This window comes from Vulpes lagopus, chromosome 17, assembly GCF_018345385.1.
Source record: "Vulpes lagopus strain Blue_001 chromosome 17, ASM1834538v1, whole genome shotgun sequence".
Taxonomy (NCBI): domain Eukaryota; kingdom Metazoa; phylum Chordata; class Mammalia; order Carnivora; family Canidae; genus Vulpes; species Vulpes lagopus.
The window spans coordinates 16,089,481-16,105,368 of record NC_054840.1 but is presented as its reverse complement, the minus strand read 5'-3'; the positions used below and the strand labels follow the sequence as shown (position 1 = coordinate 16,105,368).

At 42.0% G+C, this 15,888-nt stretch overlaps 1 protein-coding gene across 6 annotated transcripts in view; it reads left to right on the top strand.

The window, feature by feature from the left end:
- LOC121477339 (schwannomin-interacting protein 1) overlaps positions 1-15,888 on the top strand; it is a 121,134-nt gene that overhangs the window by 69,145 nt on the left and 36,101 nt on the right. The window contains exon 1 of one of the 6 annotated variants that reach the window (XM_041731551.1): positions 10,981-11,406. The exons of the other annotated variants lie outside the window; for them this stretch is intronic. Within the exon in view, the coding sequence (XP_041587485.1) occupies positions 11,329-11,406 (78 nt within the window). The 5' untranslated portion in view covers positions 10,981-11,328. Of the gene's footprint in view, positions 1-10,980; positions 11,407-15,888 lie in introns of those variants that run through there. 6 annotated transcript variants of the gene reach the window in all.

Here is a 15,888-nt window from a genome sequence, read left to right as displayed (position 1 = left end):
AATCCGGCCAGCAGGCACTTGATGTGCGAAGTTGCACTTGCATGTCTTCCCCCAACTTGTTTTTACTAGCATGTTGCTTTCAGCCGTGAGTCCGTAAGAATGAAGGTGCTGACATGCATTTAAAAAAAAAAAACAAAAACAAAAAAAAACTCCACATGGAAAATTTTTTAGTGTTCCATATTCATCTTTGTGCTAATCTGCTGTGTGGAGTTTTAAATTAAGCAGACGATTTCAGAAGACCAGAACTAGAGTGGGAATAACTCCTTCCTGCGCCTTGGACTGTCCAGGCAACATTGAAAGGGTCCTCGTTGTAAGCAGACGAGAATGTTCTCGGAGTAATTGCTCTTTGCAGCGGCCGGCATGGCTAATCCAAGTCCAGGGTGGTTACCATTCGGGTATTACCCAGCTGACCGAGTTCAGAAGCTCTAAGGGACCAATTCTGTAATTTAACAACGCCTCTTCCTCCTGTGGGCTGGGTTACCTGAGACAAGCAGGTGTTTCTCATGAGGTCAGGTTTCCCAGAGGTAAACGCATGGGGACAGAATCCTACATTTCACAAGGCTCAGGACAGCGGTTTCTCAGCTAAGTCCAGTGCACCTAGGAAATATACTTACGCACTTTTGTCTCTGCCATGACTGGAATTTTGTCATTACAGGCTCATTTTATTGGATTTTCATTTCACAGTACATGTAGGTCCAGAGATCCTAAATATTGAGATTTGCGCTTCCCAGGAATTCTTCCCCTGAGAAAGGGAAGATGCCAAGGAAAAGCCAAAACTTCACTTACCCACAATTCAGAGGTTGAGGATGGAGAATGTCACACCTCTGTGGAGAGCCTCGCCTAGTTATGGCATGGCTCCAGGTGACTCAGTTACTATAATAATTAAAATAATTTTTCTTCTCTCTTTTCAGAGAAGCTATATAATTTAATTTTTGAAAGGCAGACTACTGTGAGATTATCCTCTATACCTTTTCATTACGTTGATTCCGAAATCACTGGTTTTATAGGTCAAAAATTGGTCAGATACCAGCAGTTTCATCTGAGGAGAAGGGATTTTGTTAGCCGACTGCTTCTGAAAAGGACAGATTGATTTTCTTTTGCATGAACTACAACATATAACACTGCCATTGTGTGTTTAATAGCTCTGAAATATTTGCTTATTTGCACAATAAAATTAAGTGTATTAGGCAGATAATAAGAGTCAGTAGATTCTGTATCTCCCTGGGGTTTTGGAATACAACTACCTTCATTTATCTATTCTTTTGAAACACCCTCCCTTTATCCATAAATCAGTAAAAGACAGAAACATTAACCGTGAATCCAAATCTCAATCTACTTAGAAACCTTAGTTTTAGAACTCACCTGGCACCACACGTGATTGGATTCAGAAAGGGCAGTTTCTCCATGTCCTTGGCTTGATGTTGTCATAGTCACTGGTAATATCGACAGTATGATGTTTTTCAGAAACCTTGCCCTTTTTCAGATGAAAGCTTATTGATTTGTTTGTTTTTAAGGATGAAAATGCAATGATTAGAGCAAATTACGTAGGGTGGCATTTTTAGTGAGTAAGTAGGATTTACTTCTAGGACTGATTCCTTTCTTCTCATAAATGTATACCAAGTTTTCTTAATGGAGAGTCCATGAATGGAGCTCCAGGGCCCATTCCCCCAAAATTAAATGCACATTTTGGTGCATATGTCTAGGTGTATGTTATTATTACAATCATCATCATCATCATCAGAGCATTAACAGCCTCCTAACTGGTCCTGCTCTTACCCTTCCCCCGCCCCCCACTGTAGTCTAATTTTCAATGTAGTATCCAGAATGACCTATTAAAACCTCAGTCAAAGCATGTCACTCATCTCAAAATTCTCCTCCTCAGAGTAAAAGCCCACATCCTTCCAGGTTCCTGGCCCTGAGGGCCTTGGATCAACCCGCCCCTGCTTCCTTTGGGACTTTCCACATTTCCCTTACCTTTCACTCCCCTCTTGCTCTGCCAGACTGACCTTGAACTTGCTGTCCCTCTGCTGCTCTATGCTTCCCCCAGGTACTCCCATGTAAGGCTGCCAGATTTAGCAAATAATCTGCAGTGTTTGGAACATGCTTACACTAAATATCACCCTCTGTTTATCTGAAATTCAAATTCAACTTGGCATCCTGTATTTTTCCTGTTAGTAACTCTCATTTCCTTCAGGTCGTTGCCGAAACGCCACCTTCTTGGTCGGGCCTTCTCTGGACCTAACCCTGTCAATTTCCACCTCCTCAGTTCTATCCCAGTGTTTCTGTCGCACTTGTCTAAGTTACTTTTACACCTGGCATTCATCACCACCTATCAGATACATATTTTACATATTTTCCAGTCACTGTCTCCCTCACTTTATGTAAGCTCCATGAGGGCAGGGGTGTTCGTATTCGTATTCACCTGCTTTCCCAGTGCTTAGAACAAACCCTCAAGTCATACGGATGGATATGCCTACTCTGTGTAAAATTGACTAATAAGGGACGCCCGAGTGGCTCAGTGATTGGGTGTCTGCTTCCGGCTCAGGGCGTGATCCTGGGATCCGGGATCGAGTCCCACATTGGGCTCCCTGCATGGAGCCTACTTCTCCCTCTGCCTGTGTCTCTGCCTTTCTCTCTCTGCATCTCTCATGAATAAATAAGTTAAATCTTTTAAAAATAATAAAATAAAATAAGAAAAAAAAGGCATTATAAACATACTGTGGCCATCGTGGTTTCTTATATTTTGATAGCCACTGGGATATCTTTCAGCCTTATTCTAACCACCACCCCCCCACCTCACACCCCACACACATCCACCATTAGCCTGCACTGTTTTCATTGTCTGTGGGTCAGAATATCCCTTTGTTTATTGTTAGTTTTCTCATCTATGAAATGGGATTTTCCCTAGTTGACATCTGGCACCGCTCCTGCCAGAGGCCACCTTTCTGCATGAATAAGTCAGTTATGTGAATTAAGAGTCACCTTCTTCTAATGCTCATCAGGGCCTCAGTGAAGATTGTAAAGCTGCCCCAGGAAAACCATGTATCACTTCATGCCCTGATCATTTGCTGCGAATGTGTGGTTGTATAATCGATGTGCTGCTTTTCCAAATAGGTGATTGTTTTGAAGAAGAGAGTCTCACTGCTACCAAGAGCTTGGAAACTTTTGTCCGAAGTGCGTGGACGCACTGTGCTTTGCACAGGTTAACCCAAGGAGGGGTGCACAGGGGGAGATTCTCAGACAGGATTGTTTATGGTGGTTTCGTTTTGAAAGGTTCTCACGGTGTCATCGTCTCCGTGTACTTCTCCCTCGCAGGATTTACATTAGCCAAGAGGTTACTGAGGCATGTGTTGTCATTTTCAGTTGTAGCCGTGTTAAAAGATAGAGCGATCGACCTCCATTTTCCAGTCTTGGGAGGAAGCCAATCTCTTTAGGAAAGAACCTTGCCCACAGCTTCATAGGCCTGGCAGCCTGCAAGAGGCCAAATTCTTCTAAATGGTCTCTGAGAGCAGGCTTTGAAATGCTGTTAACTTGAAAGCACAAGTTTAGGTCAAGGGGTCCGTGTTGCTTAAAAGCTCCTAAATATTTTCTCCTCTTTCCCTGCAGTTGGTTTTTTGGGGTTAGTGTGTTTATAAAAACAATGACATGCTTTCATCCCTTTCTTTCCATCGCTTAAATTCCTCTATGACCTTAGATATAGATCACACCCTCACATTCTTAGCTACTGTGGGAATGAAGACTTGAAAGAAAAAAAAGGGAAATGGTATGTGAATGACTCTCATCTCTTTCCTCCCTTGGGAACATAAAGAGCCACTTCTTCAAACACACACCTGGTCTTGAGGAAGCACAGTAGAAATCCTTAATGTTCTCCCATTTTTGTTAGGATGTATTCCAGACCCCATTGTGTGGATTCAGGAGCTGACTATCATCCGAACCCTGGACAGAAACACTCCTCCCTCTAAACCCTACACTCCTGCCCCCATATGGCCATCAGTTCTTTGTTTTGCTGTGGTGCCTCAGCCTAGAATGTCTCCCACCCACACACCACCTGCTTCTACCTATTGCACGTTGATGCAGCTTGCGAGGCTCACGTGCCGCCTCCTTTGGGGAACCTTCCCCTTGCTTCCCCCACTCAAAATTTCTCCTCAGTGAAAAAAAAAATTTCTCCTCAGTGGACTTTGTTTTTCTTTCTAATAGAACCCATTTACAGCTAGTGATAATCTAAGTCTGTCTACCCCATTAGACAACAAGCTTCTTGAAAAGAAGGATCTGGTTCTAGGTCCCTAGTGTATACATGGACTATGTGTTCAATAAATGTTTGTTGGATTGAATTGCATTTTCTGCATCTGAGTCCCCAGGATCAGGATTGCCCATCCTAACACTAGAGAGAAGCTCAGATCTATGCACTGCAACAGGGAGTTGGTGAAGCTGACCGCAGTGCTCCTTGTGTCTGGCTCGTGAACCTCTTGGACAGTTACCAGCATTTCAAACATCCCGTGTGCCAAAAAGGGGGATGTAGTGCAAAGAATGAAATAAATGAGACAGACATCCCAGCCTTCCCGGAGATAATCCGTTAAGAACATACCTCTGTACCTATTTCTCCTTAACCCAGAGAATTTTCCCAGGGAGAATGAACCTCACGGTCTGTCCCCAAGCACTTTTTCAATATACCTCTGGGCAGTTGAGACAAGTGCTCATCCCCAAGCTGCCTTTCTTAATATATCAGTTTTGCAAAGTTTCAATACATCTTTTTACCATATAGAGCAGTAGTTCTACTGCCTTCTGAAACGTGAAATTTTTCTTGGGCGAAACGTTTCAGTCCAATTGAAGTGTCATACCCAGCACATAGGGTAAAAGATGCCCTGTATTGATCTTAAACAACAAAAGTAGGGAGTATATCAGTTTAAGTGGTACATCAAGATATTTCTTAAATTCTTGCTGGAAAAAGCAGTAAACATGCCAAGATTCTACTGGGTTATTTAATAGTTAACAAAGGAAAGGAAATATATTCTATCCCTACTGACATCAGGCCAAGTGAGGGCTCATTTCCCAATCCGTTCTTCCTGTGAATGAGAAAACAAGATATCAAATTTGAGTTCATTTAAGATTCCACCCAGTTTAAGCCACCCAGTTTCATCCATACCCAGGAAGAAAAATATATTGACCTAACAGAGAAGGGAATTTGAAAGCATTTTAGTGCACTATTTGATGCGGGCTTTTAAATATAAGTTCAACAAAACAATGTTCTTAGTCTATAGATTTTTTTTTTTACTGAAAAAAATTTTTCCAGAGTTCATAGTGTTGAAGAATACTTTGTCTTCGTTATTTTGCCTAGTTGATGTATAGTTGCATTTTTGGGGGGAGGAGGTAATATTATCACCTTAATTTAATTAAGAAAATAATTCTGGGTATGTAAATTCATCTGCACTTGTTTTTAGCCAATATATCTGAAAATCTAATTTATATGTTTTACCACAAAAGGAACACAGTGATAAGTGCACAGATGAAAAAAATCATTTCAACGGGGTTTCATTACGGGCCTGATCTGAAATAGAAATTTAGTACAACACATCATTCCTATTTAAAGTAGCACTTGGGGCTTCAAACATCATGATTCAGACATCAAACAATTTTAAGAAATAAGTATGCAACACATTTCAAGATGAACATCTAGTATTTACTCTTGGAAAGGGGTGCAGTGAGGGATGGGAAGGAAATAGGAACATCTTCCTGGTAAATACCAGTGCATGGATGGTTTTTAGATAGTAGAGACCCCACATTCACATACAGACACACGTACATACACACACACACAATCTTGGGTGACTAATCACAATTTCACATGCAGAAGCTCAACATTAATAGAGCCATAGCCCAATTAAGCCATATCCTATTATTTATTTATATCTTCTATACCAAGGGAAAATTTGAAATCTTGATGTACTTACTATTCCCCAAAGTGCAGTATACAGATGCATCAGAAACTACCAAACTTCCTGAAATAGTGAGTCCTTTGACAAACTACTTGAATTCAGAAGGAAACATCAGAAAGGCCCGTGACAATCAATATAAGAGAGCCATTAATGGGCCAAGAATGCTAAGAACACAGAGAAATGTAATGAGGGTATTAATACTGATCCCACTTGGAAGCTGTGCTGCGGCCATCAAAGTGACTGCAGTTGAGTTTCTTATACTCAGGTTTTCAGTTGGACAGAGAGATCCAACTGACAGAGAGATGCCTGTGGTGCTCAGTATTTTTGATATGAGTAAACATCTGATAGCCTGTCCACTGCCAACTTTTTCACCTCCTCCACCCCATACTCCCAGTGCCATTATTTTAATTGTTTTAGTCTGCACCAAAAAAGTCTATTTAAAAATTGCCTGTGGGCAGGTGCCTGGTGGCTCAAACATCTGACTTTTGATTTCAGTGTCAGGTCCTGGTCCTGGAGTCCTGGGATCAAGCCCTACATTCCTGCTCGCTGCTCAGCAGAAATCTGCTTCTCCCTCTGCCCCTCACCCTACTCATGTGCTCTCTCTTTCTCACTCAAATAAATAAATAAAATCTTTAAAAATAAGTAAATAATTAAATAATAAAAAAATTAAAATTGCCTGTGGGGCACCCCATTGGTGGCTCAATCCGTTAAGCATCTGACTCTTGATTTCAGCTCAGGTCTTGATCTCAGGGTCATAAGATCAAGCCCCACCTTGGGCTCTGGGCTGAGCAGAAGTCTGCTGGAGATTCTCTCCCTCTGCCCCTTCCCCCTGTGCATGTGTGCTCTCTCTCTCTCTCATAGATAGATAGATAAATAAATTACCTACATGTTTTCATAGGTTACCTAGCTATCGTAGTAAAAAAGCAATTTTAGATAAACTTTGCACAGAAGAAAAAAAAATTTTTTGAAAAGAGATTATAGGTAGGCTTTGGTTTGTATAGCACATGGAGTTTGGATGTTAAGGCTGAAGGCAAGGCAGTGGGATGCTGATGGGTTAATCAGAATGAACTAGAGTTTCCATCTATGAATAGGAAAACCTTTTGACAATGCATAAGTGATTTTTCCCAGTAATGCAGTTAATGTTTTCAGAGTCGATCATTTCCACCACTGGCCGATAATGATCATTTAAAAGCATTAGCTCACGTGACCAGTGCCTCTTGCAATTCAGATTATGGCTTGACAGGAAACTGAAGCTCTCCATTCTAGTCCTTAAATTTCAGGGCAGAGGGTAAGAAGAGGCCATCTCAAGCTCAGGCACTGTGAGTGGCTGTGTGTACATTTTCCAAAGGAAGGTGTTAGCATCTGAGCCCATGTTATGTCAGCACAGTTCATTTTAGAGAGCTCAGCAGTAGAGGAAAGAACTAGGGGAAATTATCTGTAGGAAGGACACGAGGGGTTGCTACCCCTTTGTGTTTGAATAGCTACTGCAAAACCATCCGAACATTATGCTCAGGTCTTCCAAGGTGGTCTTTGGTTTGTTCCTTTCCTCTACTCATTCAGACCTCTTGGAACTAAAATTAATTACAGTGTTGATCCCAAGCATCTAAAGTCAGTGTCTTGCCACCATGTCTGGCAGTATGGTCTGAAATAGAAGGATAATAGCTTATAGTGAATTTTCATCAAGGTCTAAAGCTGTGCTTCTGAAATTTAAGGTGCATTCAAAATTCCTTGACTCTTTTAAAAATGAAATTGCTGATTCAGTAAGTCTGGGTTGAGACCTGAGAGTTTGCATTTCCAGTAAGCTCCCAGGTGATACAAATACTGCGCTCCGAAGGACACACTTTGAGTAGCAAAACTCTCGAAAACACCAAAGATCGGTCCCCATGGTAGGAAAATAGTAGATATCTCAGGATGGCCCATGCCATTCAGATAGCAGTAGTACAACTCCTTCTGGAAAAGGTCTAAGTTATGAACCTGTCTATGTGCTGAATACTCTTTTAGGTGCAGGTACAAGGTGAAATTCTCCATTGGGGACCACCCTACAAGCTCTTGCACCCATGTTTTGGGGGAGATGTTCTATCAGTTGCCTCTCTGTAGTACTTAGTAGAGAACCACTTACGACAATAAATGGCAAAGGGGTTAGAGGAAGGGAATGGTCTCTAGTACTTTCTTAGTACTAATCCTTGTTGCTGTTGTTTGGCTGGGAAATTTCTATCTTAGATCTTGAGGTGCCCTTCTCCAAAAGATGATATATTAATAGTATATGTATGTATATGTATGTATGCAGTCGATATATTACTAGTATGTATATATTAATTTGAATATATATAGTTAATAGAGTTCAGTCATTTAACATACATAAAAAAATAACATACATATATAGAGATAAATAGAAAATAGGTAGATAGATAGATAGATAGATAGATAGATAGATAGATAGATAGATAGTTTGTGTATGGACAGTTGCTGCTCTTTGTCCAAGTGTGTGTGTGTGTGTGTGTGTGTGTATCTCCACCCAGCTAAATTTAAAGTAAAAAGATGTAGTCATTAGACTTATATAGTTTTATGTGTTTTACACAGTCTTGTAAATCTCTAGATTTTTTATGATTTCATCCATGTTAACTCTTGATTATAAAGAGCTAAGTGGACTAGGATGCTAATCTAGGCAAAAGATTGAAATTCCTAAAAAAAAAAAAAAAAAGATTGAAATTCCTGAAACCTGTGGTAGCCTCCATCCCTTCCACCCAGCTAGACCCATTTTTTACCTTTTGAACGTAGGTGGTTTCCACAGAATATTTCAGTCAAAAAGTACTAATATGAGCTACCAATGTTTCCTACGGTGGAGCATTTAGAGGAAACATTTTAAGTAACATACATTTCTCCTCCCTTCGTGTATGTATTCAGCAGCCGTTCGCTGTCCACTTAACGTGTATAAGGCGTTGTCTGGATTCTCTGGGGAAAACAAGATAGATAAACCAAAATCCCTGCCCCCTTAGGAAAAAAAAAAAAAAAGCTTGAAACAGCTGTTGGAAAGAAGCCGTAGCAGTGATTAAAACACCATGGTAAACGAGAAAGGAAAATTCACTATACAGTGTGTTAGGTCATGACCATCAGGGAAGGAGCTTTTATTTCATTCCTTGAAGCCTAATCATCAGGGGATAGCGGTGATCCATGCTGGGTGTTCCAGATGTGTGATTTATGAAACATTTTAGTACGTGATACTCTGTGTGCTGCCAAAATTCTCTCTGTATTAAGCCCTAATTTTTAAAAGCTATGCTTGATTATTTGATTGTGTGCCGTTGATTCTTACTGAGGCAACCAGCAGGAGGTGGGCCAGCACACCCATTGAGAATGTGAGCCCCAGAAGGGGAGGCCCCAGGTTTCAATTCTGGCCTGACCATTGGCAAGCTGCCACACCGTGGGCAAGTTACTTAACCTCACCGTGCTCTCACTCGGCTATAAAATGCAGTTGATAATATCTACTCCAGGGGGTTTCTGTGAGGACTAAACACATATGTAAGAGGCACATGTAAAGTGCCTGCCAAATAGGGACCCCTCCACAAAGGGTAGCTACTGTTACTATGTTAACATATGTCATAATAAGGTGCATAAGTGCTTTCTTCACTTTAATGAACCTCCTTTGTCAGGATTTAATATATCCAGGGTCCTTGAAAGTAGAGAGCATTTTTACCCAAAGCCTCAGCTTTGGAGAATTCTTCAATGTTGGGAACACCCCTGCTGGGGCAACGCTGGGTGGTCAGCATTGCCTTCCAGACCTGGAAGATATTCTGCATGCACACAGTAGGACCCTTGTCTAGAGTGAAGGCCCTGGGGTCTGGAGGAGAGTAAGATAAGGGGGAGATCTCCTAAGCCCTGCCCAAATGCAAGTGTGGCTTATGAGGGACAACTTGTCATCATACTGTCTGGCAGACATGCAAGCCATTCTCTCAGGAGCTGAGCTAAGGAGATGAGGGTGGGCTAAAGGCAAGATTGGGATTTGAGTCCGGGACTGCACAGGATAGTATTTGCTTTACAAACGTAGGGCTATAGTCAACTACATTAAGACACATTTATGCCACAAGTCTTCCACAAATTGAAATGTGTGGGTTTTTTTTTTTTTAATTTCTGGGGAGAAATGCTGAATGTGAGCGTGTCAAGGCTATCTTGAATGGCACTTTTACTTGAGAACTCTTATCGTAACAGCATTGAGGTTGGCCAGGAATTCAAATCGGAAGATGAGGAGGACATTTGCTGCTCTTTGTCCAAGCATGTCAGAGTATAAGATGGTTTGTTAAACGGTGGCTTGGCCTTTGAATTCTCCTTTGGCCCCTTTCTCCTGCAAACAGTAACTTTTTAAAATAAATAGTGGGAATATTTTTAGTTTATGGTAGTAGTAATTTGATAATGACGAGTATGTGCTTGTGTGTGCACTTCTGTTTGTGTGCTTCTTGCGGCAAAACATCCTCCAGCTGTGGGCCTTCTCCTTCCCTGTATGTAAAGACAGTAAAAAAAAAAAAAAAAAGCCATGGGAAAAGGGTAAAGAGAGCAGCAAAAAGGAACATTCTCTTTTGTGAAAAAGCCCGCCACTGGCTGGAGTTTTTTTTCCCCACTGACTGGATTTTAAAGAAAAGTTGATGGATCTTTTTCTCTTGCCTATATGGATAGAACAAAGCACTGATCTTGAGGCAGAGGGGTCCTTCTCTAAGATGGAAATAAATGTCCTTTTGCTGGGGCTACTACCAGAAGATGTGATTTTCATATCTGATTTTAAGAAATGGTTGGTTATAGGAAAAGGGGGGAGGGGAGCAAACATCTGTCATCTTACAGGTTAGTCTTTAAATTATACTGTTTTCATTTTGTCATGGGATACCCGGCTTTTAAGTCACTACTGAAGTCTGGGAGGCTGGGGTTTTGCATCTATTTTTATCCCTCACACTACCGTGGTTCAGAATAAGGTTGCTGGTTTCCTCGCAGGGCTCCAGTCCACACTCAGCCCTGAACTGGGGAGTGGGGGGGCGTGGGGGTGTCGAATCAGCCCTCCCTTGATTGGGAGGAAGAAAGGTGCTGTGGAGAGAAATCCAGGCAAGATCACTCAGGGGAAGGGGACAGCAGACGGTGGGAAGGCTGGACATTCAACAAGCTGAGTGTCGAGGCAGAGTGAGCCTCAGAAACAGCAGCTGCCCCTGTGCCAGAGCTGAGGACAGAGCAGGGAGGCCGGGCAGGGCGGTGTCTCTGGGACAGAGTAGGGGCAAGGACATGCATAACGAGGCACAGGCTCTTAGCTGGCTCTCCATGGCAGCATGAGCAAGTAACTAGGGTACTGGGCGATTGGCACATCAGCCTATCAGAATTCATGGGAGGTTATTTCTTAAGTGAAATTCTAAAGAGTTAAAGGATGAATTTGGACAGTGATGGAATGGATGACATCATCAGTCAAGAATCCCCATTGGATATGGAGGGGAATTATAAAAAGGTAAGGGGTGGGGGAGAGCTCTTTTGTTTGTAAACAATTGGACCATTTTTCTAACTGGGAGAAAGATCACCCTTGAAGAGTGGCCAAATTCCACACTCAGTAGCCATTGCCATAACATATTCAGGAAAACTAAATGCACAGAAGTAGAGACATTAAGTTAGAAGGGTTCTTCTTTCTGCTTTTCTTGGCTTGTACTCATTAATATATTATAACAGTAACTTGAATACATATGTTGTTATTCTGAAGTTGAAACAATTCTATCGTGCATTTAGTTGCTAGGCAGTCTTTTTATGTAAAAGAATAATTCAAAAAATTTTTTGACATATATTGCTAATTTACCTGCAGTAAATTATTACTAGAATGTTTAACCAGTCTTTTTTTTTTTTTTTTGAAATACAGAATTTTATTTAGAAACTGTTTAAAGTAGGAAAAAACCCTGTCAAGAAAGACAAGGTGGAAAATGGGTTCCCAATAAAATGGAATTTTAGGGCAACAGAAGTCTAAAAGGCCACAAAAGAGAAATAGCACCACTGTTATTTGAACAATGGCTAGTTACATGCATTTTTTGGTAACCAGTCTTCTAAGTTTGACTTCTTTAACAATGAAAAATATAGTTTTACTAAGAGGAGGGTGAGTGGGATTTTGAAAAATTGATAATTATCTGCTAATACTTTGCTAGCCTTTTCTTTAGAAAGACAGTAAATATATTTTTGGAATGTTTTATCTGGTAATTGTCGGTAATAACAGGCCCAAGTAAAAATAGCTTTAGTTATATGGGTGAGGTCATGAAATTAAGCTACAAGTATATGCTTGTCTGTCCACAGAAGGCTAAACTTAACACAGTATGTCCTTCCCCCTTATTGTCCACAAGTCAAGGGTAGGTCACAACACAGTACAGTGTGAAGAATAAGGGTCCTTCCGTCATGGACCTGGAGAATAAGACCTCTTTACCTTCAGAGGCAAATATGGCTAAATACTGCCTCTTTGAACAGCAAAACTTGCTGCTCAATTTTCAGTTTGATCAACTAGGTCATGAACTTTTTTCCCCCAGAGTAAGATCTAGAAAGTTCTATCATGATAGTTTCTTAAGTATAAAAACATGAAGTATGGCATTTTATATATTAAATACTAAATTGTGTGTGAGTGTGGGGATGTTTTAAGTATGTACTTTATTTCTTAGAGCAGTTGACAGTAGCTTATGCTCTTTTCTTCAGAACCCCAGACTTTAAAAGAGGTTTAAATGACCTGCCATGTTGCCCTATGCATTTTTCTTCCCTAGCGCTCCCCAAGAAGAGAACGAGTGCCCAAGGTAGTAAGTGTGCAGAATACTAAAACTCTGACACCTCTCAGTTATCCCCTCCTGCGAGAAGCAGGTGTGCAAAAGTGGCAGAGGACGCTCAGCAATCATAGTGGGTCACTTGCCAAGCCCTGTCAACCCGTTTCTCATGTAGAAAAGTGTAGGTCAGTTTGCACTTAGGAAAAATGAAAGACATACCATGGCCACTGCAGTAACAACAGAGTAATGACCACTGTAGTTTTTTTCCCTCCTTGGAAACTGAGAGAGCCCACATGCCTGGAATGAGCAAGCGATGATTTGCAGGCAACCTGATACAGCACTGACTAAAATGGCAAACATGTGAGGCTCAAGTGGCTTTAAAACATCACCAGCAACAAAACAGAGTTGCATTGTGTAATTCTTTATCGAACTAAGGCAGGAAAATGCCACCTGTGATTTCAGGAGAAACAGTATCTAATAGGTTAGTACAAAAGACCACTAGATGAAACTACTAGGTATGTAGGACGCACAGAGATCAGTCTGTATTTTTCAGGCCCCTAAACATGGGAACCAGTCTCTTGTCATTTCAGCTTTTTAACTAAAGTAGTGCTTGCAAACTAAGGTACATATTGGGTACTCTGAAGGCTTCATTATGTTAAAAAAAAAAAAAAACACTATTGGTCATTTCATCAAGAACTTCTAGTGAAGCAGAGCAACATATGCTTTCTTTAAAATACCAAGAATAGGAGAACAGTTACCTAGTATAGAAAAATCACTTTTCCTAATTCATATCTTCCTTTTCTACATTTTTCTCTCTAATGTTTTTGCTGTTTGGTTGACTGGGTAAAAAATTAAATTAGATGCCGTAAAGCAGTGGTCTGCAGGCTTTTTGGCCTTGGCTCCATCAGCATAATGTTTCTGAGCCCATACACCTATTTTATTCAAAAATTATACATATATAAATATGCTGTAAATATATATTTTGTATGTATAAAACCTATACACCTATTTTATTCATAAATTATACATATATAGATATACTGTAAATGTATATTTTGTATGTATAAAACCTATACACAAGTGGACATTTTTAAAACAAAATGTTTCTAAATATGAAAGTTTTAATAATTTCTTCTTTCACCTCCTGTCACTTTGAGGTCAGTTGTCAAAAACAGTTGGAAAATTGGTATACTCCCACCTAGGTACAATACAGTTTCCTCTGCCAGTCACACTAATAAATACCACATGTGTGTAGGGATTATTTTGCAAGGTTGTTTTAAAGTCAGGCAAACAGCCTTCAGGGGGAAAAGGTCACCTTCCCATGTCTAAAATTAGATTCCACCTTGGCAAAGGAAGGAAAAGAGTACACATCTGTTCCTATTCCTTGGGGGAGGCCCTGATGGTGAAAAAGATGTTTCATTAAGGACCTCTGGTTTATTCAGGAGTAGTCGAAAAATGGTCCTCAACAGAAAGCAGCTCTTAGTGTATGGGGTGGAAAGGCTGCCCTGTGGCAGGATCTCAGGTGTGTATGTTGGGCCATAATCGTCCTGCCTCGCCCTGAGCAGCCTCTGACCTTCTAATAAAGCCCCACACAGCCGACTGTCCTCAGGACCCGGGTTGCCACCCGGGGATCCCCATGCAGCCCGGGATCTCTGTCCCGATTCCTCAGCTGTCACCCCTAAGAGCCCCTTCATGTCCCTGGCATGGCGTGTGGGGCCAGAGCCACAGAAGGGGGCTTGGGCTTTGCCTCCAGGAGCTTGCAGCCCCAGCGGGGAGGCACACAAATAAGCTGCCAAGGGATCGATGCTGCCCGGAAGGATGTTCGGATCCAGCGTGCACCTGGGAGACGTGCATGCAGCCTTGGCCGGCGCAGGACCCAGGCAAGAGCCACCGTACATTGAGGGGAGGCCAAGGACCCAGGCAAGAGCCACCATACGTTGAGGGGAGGCCAAGAAAGGAAAAGAAGACAGTTTGACCCAGAATGCCGCGAAAGGCCGGCCGCCACTTGGTCCCGGGGCAGAGCCAGCCCAGGACGCTGCTGCGTCCCGAGGCTGCTGCTTGCAGAAGCGGGAGCTGCGGACGGGCCGCGTGTGGCCAGAGGAGGGAGAGGCCGGCTCGCCCGCTTTGTTTCTCCGAGGTGCTGTCTCTGGTGTCGTGCATCCAATTATGGTGAAAGATTGGGGAGGAGCCCGTGAAAAAAATTAAAAGGCTGGAAGGAACAATATTTAAAGTGAAGCCACAGCTGCGCCTCATGTTTTTTTTAAAAGGTGAATGGAAATGACTGCTCGAGATAAACTGCAATAAACAGGAAGACAGAATGCCAGCTGCCATTCCAGACAAGAGCTCTGCCCTCCCCACACAATTAGGAGGAAAAGCAGCCGTCGACCTCCATTAACCCTCACGTCTTCCTGCCTGGAAGGGCTGGATACGCTTGAAGAACCCTGTCGAGCTCCTGAACCCTGGAGCCTAGCCTCACCTCGGCCACCTGGGGACGATCGGTGCAGCTTTCTGGGCCACCGTCTCCTTTTCTTTCAAGGGAGGAATTGGCCTGGTTGGTCTCAGATGCTATAAATATAAAAATATTAAAGCCTCTTGGCTCCTGGTTCAGAGTCCTTTCCATCCTGTCACCCTGGTAGCACACCTCCATTGGCCAGCCTGGTCAGGGATGCGCTGTGCAGGTTAGCTGGATTTTCTAGAGAAACAGTACGTGAGTTACCTATGGGGTGGGGGTGGGGGTATTTTTTTTTTTTTTGAGAGAGAGAGAATTCTTACATATGAGATGTAATTCACATACCATAAAATTCGCCATTCCATACTGTACATTTTGATGGTTTTTAGTATATCCTTAAGTTTATGCAAACCCCTGCTAATCCCAGAACATTGTCATCACCCCCAGAAGGAAGCCCTGTGCTCATTAGCAGTTACGCCTAGTTACCCCCTTCCCCCACAACCATTAATCTACTTTCTTTCTTCATAGATTTGCCTGTTCTGGACATTTCTGGCTCTTTTACCCTTTTCTGTACTCTTTTCACAAGCTTATCCCACCCCTCCCTTTAATGTTAACAACAGCTACCATTGAATAAGTTTCTGTCTGGGCCAGGCACTGTGCCAGGCCCTTTCTATACAGTATTTCATTTAATCCTTAAAACAACTTATAAGATAGGTATTAGTATCCACCCCCCCCCCTTTTCTTTTCAGAAAAAGAA